General features: G+C 41.4%; 1 protein-coding gene across 1 annotated transcript in view; it reads right to left on the bottom strand.

Moving 5' to 3' along the window:
- Positions 1-1,368: 1,368 nt before the first annotated feature.
- The window catches only part of fhdc1 (FH2 domain containing 1), a 33,655-nt gene continuing 17,312 nt past the window's right edge, over positions 1,369-17,711 (bottom strand). The window contains exons 4-12 of the mRNA XM_056372510.1: positions 14,983-15,085; positions 14,751-14,836; positions 13,546-13,646; positions 12,264-12,334; positions 11,270-11,377; positions 10,477-10,547; positions 8,988-9,105; positions 8,612-8,776; positions 1,369-7,904 (exon numbers count right to left, since the gene is read on the bottom strand). Of these exons, the coding sequence (XP_056228485.1) occupies positions 5,712-7,904; positions 8,612-8,776; positions 8,988-9,105; positions 10,477-10,547; positions 11,270-11,377; positions 12,264-12,334; positions 13,546-13,646; positions 14,751-14,836; positions 14,983-15,085 (3,016 nt within the window). The 3' untranslated portion in view covers positions 1,369-5,711. The remainder of the gene's footprint in view (positions 7,905-8,611; positions 8,777-8,987; positions 9,106-10,476; positions 10,548-11,269; positions 11,378-12,263; positions 12,335-13,545; positions 13,647-14,750; positions 14,837-14,982; positions 15,086-17,711) is intronic.

Genomic DNA, 17,711 nt, shown 5'->3' with positions numbered 1-17,711 from the left:
CTACTGCTCACCAGCTGTGGATGAGAAGACCTGTCACTACCTGCAGCAGAGTCAAGAGTGAAAGTAAAGATCCTCCTTCAGGTGTTAGGTTGAGCTGCAGGATAAGGAGGGATTGGGAGGAACATAATCCCTCACACATGGCTACAGCAACTTTGATCTAGAGATCAACGTGCCAAGTCACGAGCTACTTGAGATCTGATGCTACACAGTACATCGTACTTTGTCTTTGGTAGTAGCCCATACTGCTCAGTGCCTCTAGGATAAGACTATATACTGGACACATCGTACTGAGTCATTCCTAATATACAGATCTGAATGTGACGTGTTTAATATACGAGTCAACAATAATGAACGTTTTATATTTGTATGGGAACACAAAATGGTTGCCGTTTATATTCTGTGGTCTCGGCTTGTTTCTTCCTCCTGGCGTCTGTTATCTGGTCCACTCTGGACACTTTAGCTCTGCTCCTGGAAAAATGTCAGATTACATCACTGCTGCAGCACCTCAGCTCAACACCAAGGAGATCATGTATCATTTATATCAACATGTGCATGAGCAGATTTGATGCTGTTACTCTCTCAATTAAATAAAAATCAAGAAAAGTTGCGCCTGAAATGGATAAATGAGGCCCCCAAAGACACCACAACACAGCTGACAAAAGAAAACACTCAACACCTGTGTATTTATCCTGAAAGATTAACAAGATATTGATATTTCTTTATGTCCATATGTTAAAAACTGTATCTGCTTAAAGGCTGAAATATCAGAAATCATCACTGAGGGTTCTGCTGTGTTGCGGTTCTATCAGTTTGTACTGGGGCTGAACCTCCATGCAACTCCAGTATTGAAACAAATTGTTGTTTTAAATCTATACACAGTATATACTTTATTTACTTGATTTGTAAAGCACTTTGTGTGTTTCTGAGAAGCTCGTTGTTACAGAGAAAAGGCAGAGGATGCAACGAGTTGAAGATTACAGAGCGATGAGCCCAGATACTCTGCTGCACTCTAGTGGTTTAAAGGCAGACGTGGGACAAACTGGTTTTACTGGTTGTGTGTTATTATTGCAGCACATTCACCTTAGAATAAGATTGATATTAGCCTGATTTGAATGAGAAACTGTCGTCACATCCCTAAAAAAAAGAGTTTTTTAAGGGCTTTTCTTACATTTTTTGTTGTTCTATTTTCCATATTTGTTTCTGTTTTTTTGTTTTTTTACCTGAGCTACTTGTACAACCAGGAATTTTCCATCAGTGTCCTCATTGAGACCTCCAGACTGCACAGCAAAATAATGATTTAAAAATAGTCAACTTTCATGATTCACAGCAGCGTCTATTATTGAGCAGCAAGAAAAAACAGAGAGCAAGTTTTCAGGCTACACAGCAACATGTGATTTTATTTATTTCTTTGATGTCGACATCAGAAATATAAACAGTTAAGATCATGATTTGCAGCCCTGTGGTCTAGTGATCAGAGATGATCATTTGCTCGACGTAGTGATCAGTCTTTCAGCTTTTTACATCATGACACTTCAGATTGTTAAAGACCAAGCAGAGCGGCGCGGCACCTATTTATGCACAGGTGTGAAAACTACAGCTGACACGTCAACATCCTCATCACAGAGAATCACATCAGAGTAAAAAAACACCTCAACTATTCTTTCAGTCCTCTCCTGTGTATAAAAGACGTCCTTGGGGAAATTAATGCCAAAACAAGACACATGAATCATTAGAGATAAATTGAGGGAACACATATAGGACTACTATAAAGATTATATAAAATGATTCACTCTAAATATAAAGTTGCACGTTTGTACCAGGTTTGTGACTTGAAACAATACCAGTTTAACTTGACAAAAATTTGTGGACGGCACTGACCTTTCCGTTTACAAGGCCAGAGTCAGTATTGGTAATTGCTGTTTGCAGTGTTACTGCAGTAACCGTCCCCTAACAAGGACGTTGTGGTGAAAAGAGTGAGTAAGTATTCAAATTCCACAGCAGCTCTTCTGCTGCAGGCCAGTGTGATTTAATGTAAAGGGCAGCCATTGTGACGCTCGGGGCTGTTAAAAAGACAGCAGGAGACGACACAAAGGAGGAGACTCAGGACAGAGACAGAGAGCAGAAGAAGACAGGGACGATCTGAGTCCAAGGCAGAAGAAAAGCAGCTCAAGTTTCATAATAGTTAGTTTGTCCTTTTTTTGCAGCCAAATTAATGATCTAATTGAAATAAAAGTTGTGACTAAAGATGTTTCTTTTTTCCAAAAGAGGGACAAATAGTTATTTATGCTAAACACACATTTTTCCTGGGTTTTGAAGCTGTAAATGGTTGGTTTATCAGTTACAAACTGTTTTCCACAATCTTTGTGATTTAAATGAAAGTTTACAGGAGGATAAATGTTAAAAAATCTCAAATATCTGAACTCAAGATGCACTGATGAGATAATCACACGATTAGGCGATTAATCAATTGCCAGAAAAACAATCAGCAACATCAATTTTGATATAATAATTAGTCATTTGTAGGAAAAAATACAAATAAATTCCTTGTGATTTTGAGATTTTTTACTGGTTTTCTAATCAGCAAATTGACTGATCACTGAATGATCTTTGGGTTTGGATACTTTGTTGGATGATACAAGAATTTCAAACAGGTCAACTGGATTTTAAGATGGGCTTCAAAATGGGAATTTTCACTATTTCCTGACATTTAAAGGAGCTATTTGTAAGTTTTCTCTGCCGCTGAACGTGGTTTCTTGCCAGGAGGGGGAGTGGTGGTGGTTGTCACTTGACGACAGCTTCCGCCATTGTTGCGTTTACAAGACAAGAGGCCATAATACGTCTTCTGAGCAATGATTTGTCTTAAAGGCAGATTGGAGGCTACAGTGAGTCGCTATCGGAAAGTGAAAAGAAGGGGCCGGAGCTAGCTGGTTAGCATGCTAACTCCAGTAGAAGAAAAGAAGTGATAGAGATAAGAGTTAATATTGGTGTTGCTTTCCACCACTGGAGACAGCTGTTGGTGAGTAAAGGAATGAAGTTTGATGCTGAACTCACAAAACAACTGATATGTAAACATTGGCTATGTAGCAATAGCAAAACTTGTAAATAGCTCCTTTAAAAGGCCATGAAAACATTTTCTCAATCAGCTTATTTCTTTCAAATAAGTGATTCCTGCTGTTGTGTTTTTGTCCTTTGCTCTTCAAACCACACCTTAGGTCCTGATGAAGCTAATTAGCTTTTTGGTGTTAAACTCTTAATAAACAATAATTCATTTTGTTTTAATTGTTGTTGAGCTGCAGTCCTACATGACTCCATTTTGTTCTCTGTGAAAAGCACTCTAAATTTAGGCGACATGCAGGCCACACACACACACACACAGTGGCACGTCACACTGGGTCTTTTGTGTCATTACTCCATTAACTTCATTTGCATTACAGGGAACAGGAAGACACCCAAAGCATGTCAACACACCGCAGGCCAGGACTCTCAAACATCTGATGCAAGATATGGATGCTCTGACCACTTTAAAATATCTGTGCTCTCACATACTTCACTTCACTCTTCTGGCCTTCATTTTTTTAATGCTATGTAAACATATTGATAGTCAGAAAAATACTATGTCTTTACATTATTTACAAAGTGAATCACTAACCAGCGGAGTCACTGTTTCAGTTCGGTGCGATGGAATGTAGGAAAAGTTTCTACTCTCCTTTTACAATCGAGGAGTTTCTACTGGTGATGGATCGGCTACATTAAGCTTTAAGGCAATGCACTGTTGTGAATGTTGTTGCCATCAAGGCAATGGCACAATGCAGGTTGAAAGGCAAGTGGTGTGAGATGGTCAACAGGGCTGAATTTAGCCCCAGTCTGCGCCTTTTCTGTATCAACATCACAGGCCTCCGTTTTTATGAAAAATAAGGAAGATTGTTCCAGAAACCTCAAAGACTCTGGATGGAAAAGATGTTGTCTGTTTTTAATACAACTAAATTTCTTATTCAGGTAGCTGGAAATGACAGACGTCCTTGCTCTTTTTGTTCAACAAAAGAAATATATAGACCCATTATTTTGAATATAAATATGAAATAATGTAACATCAATATTGCCAAATATAACTGATAAAAAAAAACTTGTGTTACACTGAAAAAAGTTGCAACAAACAATGCTGCAACTTGACAAATGGGGTAAATTATTATTACTTTTAACAGTAAATGTACCACATTTACTGGATTATATCATTATTGTGCAGCAGAATATTTTTTTCAAAGATGGCAGCTGTGTCTGTGCTTAGTTTGTACAATACTTAAACAAAATGTATAACCTTTATTAGTTATTGTTGTCCGTATACAGGGGATGTAAAATTGTTATCATTTCACATTTCCATACAAAATAATGTTTATATTATTCGTGTACTATACGAAATGAGCAAGGACAGATGTAGTTTCTGGCGGAGTTCAGGAAATATAGTTTGCCTCTTGAGAAACTGGCTTCATTTATTTCTATTGTGCAGCAGAACAAATGTATTTGAGGATTCTGGAAAACCAGCAGTAAGTGTTTTTCATTGAACATCTGGGATCTTCAAAGATCAGCGGGTGTTTATTTTTCAGAAAACTGGACGACTCACTCTGTGACTTGAACGTCATGGCAACACATAAGAGGCGCAAACTGATGCTAAGCAAAATTATGACCAGTTAGAGCTATTGTTGCAGGCCTGGAGAGAATCTAATCAGACTACATTCACAGTAGAAAAATTAGATCACATGACAGATGGTATTTTCAGTGTTGTTTCAGATGCATTCAATGCTTTTCTTTCAAAGCATTAGCGTTGATCGTGTGTTAGCCTACTGTGTATAGGAAACGTTTCCTACGTGCACGTCTACTCCATGACGTTATGGAGGGGTTCTATAACATTTACAAACTACAGACACATACATACACAAGGTACGAGTAGTACAACAGTTGGTACGCACTGTGAGCATATAATCTGTGACTTTATATATATTGTCGTAATAGTAATATACCAGGGGTTTGTAAAAAGTGACATTGCAATTATTTTAAACCAAACGATCAGATTTTGTCTACATCGTTATCATGCAGAACCAAAGAATATATCCTACTTTGTCTGCTGGTACAAGGCCACTGCAATTTTTCTGAGGTATCAAGCAAAGGAACCAAAAAGCAAACGGAGCGGTTCTCTACAGGAGGAGGCAACAAAACGGAAAATCACCGTAAGAGCAGCAAGGTAAGGTACAACAAATCTTGTAACCCTGAATCAAACAGACACTGAAACTCAAGTTTCAAATTGTCAGAGCTAATTAGCAGCATTGTATAGACAGTAGTGTTCAACGTCAACATCACCACAGACACTAGCACAGATGCTACACAGACAGCTAAGCAGGCAAAGAGGCTTCTGTGTAAAGACACCAATTTGCCATTTGTCAGTTTAGTTAATCCCCCCCTCCCCCAAGAAAAAAGGAAGTTGTGAACAACAGGTTTTTTGTACGAACGAAGTGGAACACATGGAGAGGTTCATTGCATCTTGCTCTTTGCAATTCATAAACCTGATCCAGAGTCAGCTACTGGTGAGATTCAGATTCCTGTATTTTGCATCGTATGAGAGGAGACGTCAGAACTGTAGATGGGGAAGAGGAGTGAATGTCAATTTACACTGAGCTCAGGGAGAGAGTCTCTACTTGTCTTTCTCCAGTTGGTTTGTTTTATTTCCAGCTCGGTTTAGCACTTCTGCTGGGCGTCATCGCCTTTTCGGAAAAGCTATTAGTCTTGCGAATATCCTCACGTGTCGGAGGCGGGGTCTCGCTGCGGTAGGTGCTTCGACTGGCGGCCTTCACGCTTTGCACTCGCCGCAGGTTTGTCCCTTGTGGTCGCTCCTCGCTGGTGGGGACTGTGGGTGATACCCTGTTCTGCTTCACGGAGGACTGTCGACCCAGGAGCAAGGGGCTGCGAGACGGGGTGGAGGGGACGGACGGGGGGCCCAGCTCCTTCTTGGTCCTGGAGGTCGAAGCTACGGTGTTACGGGCAAAGCTGGGGACGTCAGAGGTGTTTTTTGCGCTGAGAGTGTGTGAGCTGCTGTTCTCGGAGGAAGCGCCACCCTGGGCCTGAGCCTGGGCCTGAGCCTGAGCCTGAGCCTGGGCCTGGGCCTGGGCCTGGGCCAAGGCTCTCATGGTGGAGCGGCACATTTTCTCCTCCGGGGGAGGCTTGGGGATGTTCCTCAGGGGTTTGGCGCTCGGCTTGTGGGTGGAGGCCTTCTTCGGGGTCGAATCACGTGCCCATCTTGAAATGCTGCTCGTGCTGCTTCCCCTCTGAGCTTTTGACTCGTCGGGAGGCAGACTGGAGTGTCGAGGAGGTCTTGTGGTCTTCTCGCTCCTTCCTCTTGCCGGGGTGCTCTGATCTCGGAGAGGCCGGTGTGACTCCCCACTGTCGTGCGCCAAAGTCCTCTCTCCGTGCTTGCTGCTACCCGCCCTCGTAAGCTTGCTAATAGGCACAACTTTCCGCATGCCCTGGCTCTCGTTGCTGGTCAGCGTTCGAACGCCGCGACCTCCGCTGCTCTTTGTCGCTTTGTTAGCTTTACTCTTCACGTGCGCTGGTTTCCTGCTGCTTCTCTGCACATCTTTCTCTGTGCCTTGTTTTCCCTCAGCGGTGTCGCAGCTCTCCGTGTCCCATTCTTCCGTGGTCCCCGACGGGGTCATGGATGCTGCGTCCACAGATTTCGGCGCTGAAAGCTCATTGGTTGAAACAGACTGCTCGTTAGGAGACATGGACTCCAGATTAGAGGACAGTGAGCTTGGATCTTGCTGGCTCTGCTGATCCTTGCTGCAGTCCGTTGCTCTGAAGTGAAGTCCCTCTTTTGTTAGAGAGGAGCTTTCAGCCTCAGAATAATCCAAGGTGACGGAGCAGTCAGTTTCTGTGCAGTCTAGGATGTAAAACACTGGCTTCTTATTGGATACAGAGGTATCTAGAGGAAGGTTTGTATCACAGGTTGTTGATGAGACTGTGCTGTTGTCCTCTTCTTCTTTCTCTCTTTCAGGAGAGGACCCAGCCTGTGTAGGAAGATCTATTTTATCTTCCCACACTGCCTTGAGATCTACCTCTCTTTCTAAAAGTTTTTCACCTGGAAAGTTCAGATTCTTGGGAGGTGACCGTCTCTCCTTTTCCAGATCTGTCACCACCACATCCCCCTGGTTGACAAAGTGCATATGATTACTGTTATTGTTTGGACTAGGGAGGTCGAAAGCTTGAGGACCTCGAACTAAAGTATGCTTCTCCACACTAACATTCATGTGGCCGGTAAATGTTGGGTTGGGAAGGTGGACAGGCTTCTGAAAGAAACAAAAGGAGCGAGGCAGAGCGCTGCTTTCTGATACAGATGTGTAATTAATGTTGTTGTTGTACGGGTCCTCGTTATCATTTAACCCGGAGGAGGAAAACCTGGCCAGCGGGCTGATAGGTTCAGTTTCTGCACATGGAGACGTCACCTGTCTGTCGCAGCCTAACTCACGGTTGTCATCCTGGGCTAAGATCCAGGGTGTTGTCCTCCGCTGCACGGGGCGTCCCGACCGAGGTAGGCTGTTAAACTTGGAATAGTCAGTGGGATTCCCGGTGCCTCCGAACAGCTCAAGGTATCCCTGGAGTTCGCGGTCCGCTATGGAGGTCATGGTGTGACGGTGACGGCGGGCGCTGGCGGAACGTCCCAGCGGGCTGTGGGGACTCTGAGACCTCTGCTGGAAGAGGTCCAGGAGGCCTTCCTTGGTGAGCATTTCCACATCGTTCTCGCTGCTGCTGCGACCGAATCCCCCGCTCTGATCTGCACCCGACCACGCAAAACGCTTCTCCTCCAGCTCTCTCAGACGACGCTGTCTGGCTGCTTCCTTCAACTCGCGATCCATGTTGTCCTGAGAGAAACACAAAGGTGGAGAAATGTAGAGTGAGACATGCAAGAAACACACTTAGATGACGTAACTTCAAATCAGACGAGAAGCAGTTCAAGCCCCTTTTTACCTCTAAATTCACTCACTTTAATAGATGTTTCAATATTGTTTCAATGTGATACAATTTGGAGGAAAATGTCACGTTACATTATAATAATCATTAACATCAGTAAGATCTTATGTTTATAAGACCACTATTGTCTGTGGTTCACCCTCCACTGGAATGAATGCTTTCAGTCGTCATTAATCCTGAAGCTGAAGTAAGCTGAAGTAAACCACTTAATTTGGAGTTTAAACCAAAAGTGAGTGCACACAAAATGTTGATGATAATCCTCATAAAAAAAATGGATGTTGCACATCCAATATTAAGTCACACGGTCATACTGTGCCCCGTGTTTTATCTGGCTGCAAGACCAAGACCACAATTAAGTTAAAGGTGGAAGTTAAAAGCTGAAACTTGTTGGGTATTCATGTTTCAATCTTTTCTTTTCTTTTCCAAATAAAGCTGCCTAATGTTTGTGTTTCTCTGTATAAACTTCTTTTTAGCACCACTGCCATATTTCCTGATCTCACTAATCAACTTAGTGATTAGTGACATATTTTATTATTACTGTTGGGGAATAATGACCAAAACCACAAAGCATTGTAATAGCCTCTTAAATCAAACTGACCTTAACAGCTTTCTTGAACTTGATGCAGAAGTCTTGAAAGATGCGGAAGCACTCGTCCAGCTTGAACGTGTCCTTGTCTTCACAAAAGAAATCGATGAGAGTGTTTCCCTCTTTACGCAGATCCAGCCTGCGTCTCTTCAGGTCCTGGAGAGTCTGTGCTGAACTCTGAGACAGGCCATCGAACAAACACACACACACACACACACACACACACACACACACACATTTTCTATTTAGACAACGTTACACACATTTATGGATGTCATTATCTACAGCACTTGAGTCAGCAGCGCCAGAAATGTACAGTGGCCTGGATCCAACTTTCTCTCTGTGTGTCTGTGTATAATAATGTATTACATAACTACTGCTGCTTCACCTGCAGAAAGGGCTCCAGCTGCCGCAGTAGCTCCTGGTCTCCTTGAACCTTTTCCTCCAGGGATTTAATCCGAACATATAAAGAGGAAAACTCCAACTCGATGTTCTCCACTGAGATTCTACATGAGAAAAGACAATTTGGTTATTGCACACACAATAATCACACTGCAGGCTGCAAATCATCCTTATAATGCCGGTAAGCGTGGAAACATTTTGAGAACATTTTGCTGAATACACTGGCAGACTGAGGGAGGGAGGAGTAATCCTGGCTCTGTGGTGCAGGAGCTGTACTGACTCCACACAGAGATGACCTTGTGAAGCTGACAGAGCCTGACAGCCACCAGAGTCACACAGCGTTCTGAACACACTGCTCCAAGTGCTGCGCTTAAGTTAGATGTCATGCTTGAGTAATAAGGCTGAGGTGGTGATCAATTTAGCAATAAATAAAACCGTTAAAACCTAATTTACACATCCCAGAAATAACTACACACTTTAAATATATTTATGACAAGTTTGTCAGAGGCTGGTGTGTGTAAAAACAACAAAGAGGGGGAACAATGAGAAACTAAATTTGTCTAAACTTATGGTGAATTTTGGAGTTGCTGGTGTTATTATAGCTCTGTTAAAGCATGAGGCTGGAACAGTACGACTCATTGCGTTAACAAAGTTTGATTGTGATGAAGCTATGGTCAGTAGGACAGCCAGCCAATCACAGCTTCAAACAATGCCACCTGTTCTCCACCTATTTTCAGTGGTAAAGCTTAGAAAAGTAGTGATGCACAAATCGCAGTTATATCCGCAGGCACTGATTGGATGAGCCAGGTCATAAAAACTGCCATTTTGATTAACAGCGAATGTGTGAAATAATACATTATGTGTGAATAAAATATTAATTACATTCTCTAAAATGTGAACATATTTTATGCTTCTTTTTTCATCAGGCTGAACTTATATAAATCATATATATATATTATTTAATTTGGGCAGCGTTTGTGTTCGGGAAGTAGCAGTGAGATGCAGACTTTTACTTTGAAAGGATTAAAAATGTCACACTGTGTTAAGGCTATTGTGGAAATACCCGTGGCTGTTTTCATTTGACCAAAAACGGACAACTTTTAATTTAAATAAATGTTTGTTTATTTAAAACCAGCTTGTCAGGGTAATATGTTACCATATCGTCCTGCGTAATATCCCACTGATCGGGTGCTGGTATGTAAATTGTGCTCAGGCGGGCGGCAGGTGGATTAGTTATGCATACATGTGGATTCAGATGACATCAGAGCCGTTTCTCGCATCACCACTGGAAACCAAATTTGATGAAATTCAACAACCTCCAGTGAAAAAAAAAATGCTGCAAATTATCTTGCTTGGACTTACAGAGAGATTCCTTCCAGCCTGGTTGATAACACCAGTCTCATCAGTCAGGACACATGTGCATTGACAAGTGACACCATGTGATGTTAAAGAGGGCGTGTGAACACGCTGCTCACCTGGCTGCACTCTGAACATCCTGAAGTTTCTCTGGAAATTTGAGGAGCTTCTCGTCCTTTTTCTTCGCCTCCTGTGTGGAGAGACACATTACACGTTTTCCATCCACAGATTTGGTGCAGTACAAGGTAAAGTGGAAGAACTGCTGTCTGAAGGACTACTCTGTTGTTTTGGTTATGTAAGTGTCTGGCCAGCCACTCTTGGCTCTTTTTCTGTTTCCTGTCACCATCTGCTGTCCACCTGCCCTCTGTAATCCCAGTGTTTGGTCACTGTTGATTCAAGCACCACTGCTGTGAAATATTTGTGGGAAGCTAATTCTCTGTGGCTGACAAATAATCCTTTGATCCATCCTTTATGGGTTTATTTTATATGTTTCATTAAAATTTTGTAAAATTCTGTCTGGTTTTAACTGTGAAAATCAGACCAGAGACCTTTAATAGGGAATGTGCAATGTCCTCAAAAATAGTTACCATTACACAGTAAATTATTTCAACTAGTGTTTTAGGCAAAGCTGATGAACATGTTCAGTTCATAAACTTAATCACAGCTGAAAAACAGAGTCAAACATACACATTAATGGCAACACCAGAGAACCTTATATTAATCCAAGTGACACAGTGGAGGTTTGAGTCAGTGCAGCCCAGTTTTACGGTGGCACCATATCAGTAGTGTTGATTTAACTCCATGGTAATTTCTGTTGCATCACTTTGCTGTGTTGTATTGGATTACATAAAACAGTACGGGCCTTAATGCCATTGTGTGCATCATCATTGTATCCCTGCAGCTTTTACTAACCATGGCAACAAAGTGCAGGAGGTTCATCCCCGGCTTGTTGGCCTTGGTGTCGGCCAGTGAGAGGAGCGAGGACAGCTTAAAGCCCACAGCGTTCCCTGCGTAGCCGCCCTGAGGATCAAAGGAAAGATAACAAGAAAATTAAAGGACGAGTCTGATTATATTCTATATTTTTCTTATTGTCAGAACCAACAATGAAGTGACCCTACTTAAGTGTATTAAAAGCCTAGTCAAACAGACGACATTGCCTTTGGCTTCAGGAAACTTACTTTATTGTCTGTTTTATTGGGCATATATACAAATTCAAATCAATACAACACTGATGCACTTGAGAGAATTGTTCAGTATTTAGAGGAACATCTTTACTTCCTTCGTGAGACTTAGATGAGAAAACTGGTACTGCATGCTACATATAGACCTAGAGGCTGCAGACAGTTAGCTTAGCTTAGCACAAAGACTAAAAACAGGGGTGAACAAGTAGCCTAGCACTGTCCATAGTTTAAAATGATTGCGCTTCCACCACCTCAATGGGTTTAACAAATGACATATAATGTTTTGATTTGCTTTAGAGATGTTGGTAGGTGGAAATTTGTTTCCTTGCTAAATGGTCTTTATGCTTCGTATTTGGCGGACAGATACGAGAGTAGTATCAGTCTTCTTGTATTTCCCAAAATGTCAAGCTGTTTCTTTAAAAACATGTCAACGAGCCACCTCGTTACACTGGGTGACACGTTCCCTCCACATATTTATCTGTGACTGAAAACAGTCCCCAACAAATGCACAATATACTTCAGTTTGAGTGATGTTTGCTAAAGACAAATAAAAAAATCAAAGATAATGTTGAGTCAGAGCCACAGACAGGTTAGAGAAGCTGGAAAATATTCATCTTTTCAGTGGATTTGTTCACAAAAGAGAAAGAAATATGACACCAGCCTTATCATTAAATCAGACAGGCAGGAGTGTTAAAGTATTAAATGAACATGACTTGCAGACTTACAGCATTCATGATGTTTCCGGCCTGCAGCACCAGATGCAGGATGGCATGAAGCTCCTCACAACTCATCAACTCTATAGGAAGAGATCAATAGAAAGCAGATCACAACAGCCCGTCACACACCATTTTACTGTCGTTAAACACCACACACACACACTTGACAGCCAGCAGTAATAATGACAGCATTTTCAGACTCATCTGTAGTTACATGAATTTCCTTTTACATTTCGACCATCTGTCCCTTTAGTGCTAACAGTAGGGCTAAATGTTAAATACTGCAGATAGTTTTAATTAAATGGTGTCATCAAAGTTCTTCTTAATTTTCTCCATGCAGCGTTTAGGTGAGAGCCCTGCAATGCAGGGAAAAGGTCGCGCTATTGTAGAAACAAGGCTTTAAGAAAAATGCAATACGGCACAAAGAGCCTGGCAGTGTGACTCAGCTAAAATGACACTGAGGCTCAAGTGATGCTCGAAAAAATAGTTTAATATTTTTCAAAGTTTGTTGGTGAGTTCATAAACACCCAGAATATGTTTGGGGATGTGGATACAGGCATGTGATCTGTGTGTGTGCGTGTGTGTGTACAGCTACACATTACAAATTCAGCAGCACATAGCATCTTCAGCCATGCTAGCGTCATCGGATTGTCGTTTCATTCACTGCTTTTCACCACATTCACACTCCGCATAATAAGTCTTTTTTTTTTTTAATTTGTGCAAAAACTTATGACATTCCCATCAGCCACAGCTGTACATTGTGTTTTGCATTAGCATGCTAACACGCTATGGTGAACATGGTAAACATTGTGCCACCATAGTGCCTAAATAGAGCCTTAAAGAGTCTTAAAGAGCCACTAGCATGTAGACTTTTAGTCTTGTTAGGTCATATTCAAGTTAATTTTCACTTGATGCCATTAACAAAAATTCTGTTGCTGTTATTCTGTAGCACAGGCTGAGCAAGAGGATAAAGCACACATCAGGCTGCTGTGTTGTTGCACAGCAACTGTCAACTGAAATTAAACAAAGCTGATGACAATTTTTGCAATCACTTACAGTCAATTTTACAACTTAATTGATATATATATATATATATTTTTAAATCAACATTACAAAGCAGCACCAAGATGACACAGCCTTCCCTCTCCCCTCTGTCCCCACATCACTGTATCTCAGGTGACACGTTCCTGCTTTTTGTTTATCACCGCTGACGGCTCAAATATCTGGGCCACCCGTCTTGGATGCATATGACTGTGTGTGTATGACGGAAGCGGAGCTCGTGTGTTGTTACCTTTAGTGGCGACGCGGACGACATCGATCTCGTGGCTCATCACAGCACAGGAAGGGAAGAACTCTTCACGGAGGACCATGGCCTCGATCCGAATCTCGAACCTGCCAGAGACAGAGCAGACGAGGCGGTTAAATCTGCGACCTGTGATGAACCTCACTCTGAAGGTTGTGATGGGATGGAAAAAAGTCGACTGTCTTGTTTAAAAACACTGGTGAAGGTTCCACAGAGAGCTTTAACTATTGTTTCATGTGTGGTCATGGTTGATGGACGGAGAAACAGGATGCTTACTTAGTGGAAATTAACCTGACAAATCTTCATCTTGGGTTGAGGCTTTTAGTAACTCAGAATACTCAATAGTCATTTAGAAGTAATGTTATTACTCACTACTCTGAGAATGTTTTTCATGCCACTACTTATATTATAGGATTTACTATAAATAATTTAAAAAAAAAAGAAAAAAGTTTTATTTCAATACTATGGTGCCCACAGGCCTTAAAGGGGCTATTGGAGGCTACAGTGAGTCGCTATCAGAAAGTGACGAGACGGGCCAGGGCTAGCTGGTTAGCGTGCTAACTTCAGTAGAAGAAAAGATGTGATAGAGATAAGAGTTAATATTGACGTTGCTTTCCACCACTGGAGACAGCTCTTGGTGAGTAAAAGAATGAAGTTTGATATTGAACTTGTAATGTTTCTTCTAGACTGGTAAGTAAACAGCTGTTGATGCTAACATTGGCTATGTAGCGATAGCAAAACTTACAAATAGCTCCTTTCAAGTACCACTGGCATTTGATGCTGGCTTTGAGGCTGTCTATAGCTGTTAATTGGTCCAGCCAATCATTGCATTATTTCTCCATCACACCCCCAGCATGGGCTACTGCATCCACTCTCCACTAATACTAGTATACAGCAATTGCTGTGTTACCACTCCATGCTATTGGAGAAAAGAAAATCTGGAGGAATTAGATTAGTCCTTTCTAGAGAGTATGAAAACAGGCTCATAGCAGCAGCACTTAAATCTTTGTATGTACAAATATAATACTTTTACATAAGCATGTGAATGAGGAAAGCACTACACGGTCACAATATGCTCAATGCACAAAATGATAAAGCTCTAAATAGTGCAAACCCTTCACCTTTCATTGACTGCCAAATAAGTGACTTCACATTTCCCTAGGATTCAAACTCCACCATTGAATTCAACTTACCGTGGCACCTGGATCAAGAGGTACATAAAGGAATCGACGAGTGTCAGCTTGTCTGGGTCTCCCTTAAACATCTGCAGCTTCTTGATCTGTGGAGGAAATAAAGAGAAAGGGGAAGCTCAGCGTCTACAGTCTATATAAACTGTCTTAGATCATGAGTTTTATTCAAAAGCTTTATGCTATTCATAATTTGTTCAGAGCCAGACATGCACAACACAAATAGTCAAACACAGACCTCCTCTGCATCAGGAAGGAGCTTCATCAGGTCTTTGAGCAGCTCTGCTCCATAAATCTTCCCTTCTCCTTGTCGAATGTCTTCAACAATGGAGCGGTTGGACCTGGAAGTCAGACAGCTCATTTTAATTTAGTTCCACGATGAATGGCACAGGTGCTCTCTTTTAATCTTGTGTTTATTTGGGCACTAAGCCCAACTCTTCCTCATAGACAATGTAGTGGTTTATAATCTGCGATCAGGTTCATGTTCATTCAACTCCTTGAGGCCACAGTTTGTTGGTTGTATTGGATCTCAACATATTCTGAGCTGCTCCGTCAGTTTTACCCACTCACTGTACTGCGGGTCACAGTGCAGGCTGAGGCGACTGTATGTGATTTCTGAACCTTAATTTATGGGTTGCTGTATAATTAGTTTTGCACTTAGAGGACAAGATATTAGTGTTGAAGTGAGATGAGAGCAGGAGAGTGTTCCAGTTCACTTCTGTCAACAGTGTGACTCTACTACCACCAATGTAAACTAAACTCCTTTAGACTAGAACACAGAATACTGACTATTATTTTTTTTCCTCTGCTGGTTTACTTTCCTTTGCCAAAAAAACAGAATCAGATTGGAAGCTGTTCTTAACCTCAACTCTGAAATTTCTGGGCAAAAGACAAAAATCTCCAGCACAGCTTATTACTGAACAAGTCCTCTAACGATCAGATTATCAGCGACCCCACACATCCTCCATGACTTCTCTAAGCTAATGCCATCAGGAATGTGCTTTAGATTGCCTGCTTGTAAAACAATAGCGGGGATTTTGGTTTTATTCCAGAAGCCATTAGACTTGTTAACAGCATTAGTGCAATAAATGGTCACTTCACCTTGTGTATAGACTCATAAATCCACTCTTTAAACCTCACAAGTACCTTTTGGAAGTATAAGTATCCTTCTGTATTTCAACACGTTATAATATATGTATTTTTTTTATTGTTTTATGTATGTAAATTAACTTTTGTTTGCAAACTTGCTTGCACCAAATTGACCCTTGACAGATTAATTAAGTATTTTGAATTGAGCCGATAAAAGAAGACAATGAAATGAGAATCACAGTGACAAAAAAAATATTTGTGATCATAACTTTCTCCTTCCTCACAACTCTATTTCCTTTAGTTTAGTGTTAGTATAAAGTTGAGCTCTGCACTTGTTATAAAAACAAAGTATTTTGTAACACCATATAAGAGAAGATAGGGGGTAATATATACAGATGATATAGACGAACATATATTAGTGTTGAAGTCAAATGAAAAGCCACAAACAAAAATAAACACCGCCTCTGCTGAGGTCACTGCTCAGACTCGGTCCTCACAGAGAACATTATGGCTGACAGTCAAATGTCATTAAAATACAGTGGGGAGCCATGCAAATACACCGTCATGCAAACAGACACCTAACACACTCTTCTTCAGCCTAGTTACTGTATGTAACACAATGCTGAGTCTGGTTGAGCTCACCTCGAGAGCTCCTGAACCAATTAATTAAAAACAATGGAGCGGTAAGAAAGCCGATTAGAATAAGTGACACAGATTTTGACCCTAATCTCCCTCAGTTTTAAAGGTTTTGAACGGATTTTTCCTCGGCCAGGCAGTAAAACACAAAGTGAAACTGAGAATGTTTTCATGATACCATCAGTGTTGGGTCTCATATCTCTGGGACAGCAGCGTTAACAGCTAAAACACATAAATTATCAGTCTTCATTTCATTTCTGCAGTTCAGACTCCTAAAATCTCCTTTGGGATCAATTAGTGTTTTCCCCAGTGTTCATTAGCCACTCTGTACCAGTACTCCTTATACATGGCCTCATGGTCACACCATCTCTAAAGCAGTTACACAACAACACTGAGTTTCATTTACATTACTCCCAATGAAATATCATACTGTATTCTAAATATGCGGACGGGAAAGCCTGAACAAATGAGTGGAGAAACACAACAAATACAGATGCTTCCACACCATCTTATCAACCCCTCCACGACTGGTTTGATAAGTATGAAAATGATGTGAATCATAAGCTATGACCTTCCCAGTCACCAGATATCAATCCAGCTGAACAGCCATGGGAGATTTGGGACTGAAAACTACACTACATGATACAAATCAAAATACCAGAATCTATAGTTTTCTATGCATGGCCTCACAACAGCAGCATCGTATATCGGACATCATGGCATCACAGGTCTATAAGCTACTGTTCTATTTCCCATCACTGACGTTGTCTTAAGTAGAAGTATTTATTGAAGCTTGGTGCATCAAGCAGATAGGTAAATAGAAATAGAAAAATAAGGCTAATGCATATCTCTCACATAAGTGTGTGCAACTTTTGGATTCCTAAACTTAAACATACCAAACTCATGTTGTTGGACCTTGCCTTCAAAGTGATGCACACTGTCTGTCCCTGAAACTCTAAGGCGCCTCAAACACTATCAATAAGAGCCTCCTCTGACCTTGACGATTGCTGAAGGGAGTAGAGCAGCTGCACACTCACCAGGCTGCAGATAAACAATGGACTACAGTGACCTGTGACTGACCTGGTGTGAAGACTCTTACTGAATAAAAGAATACAGACTAACTGAAAAAGAACAGACTTATAGAAAGAAGGCGTGTGATCAGTCTCCATGAAGCAGCAGTTTTATCATATTCACTCCCTGGACTGACACGACCTGGGTTGCTATGAGTGCTAACTAACACAC

Source organism: Seriola aureovittata, chromosome 3 (genome assembly GCF_021018895.1).
Source record: "Seriola aureovittata isolate HTS-2021-v1 ecotype China chromosome 3, ASM2101889v1, whole genome shotgun sequence".
Taxonomy (NCBI): Eukaryota; Metazoa; Chordata; class Actinopteri; order Carangiformes; family Carangidae; genus Seriola; species Seriola aureovittata.
The sequence above is the reverse complement of the archived record's forward strand: the minus strand, read 5'-3'. Positions and strand labels throughout refer to the sequence as shown.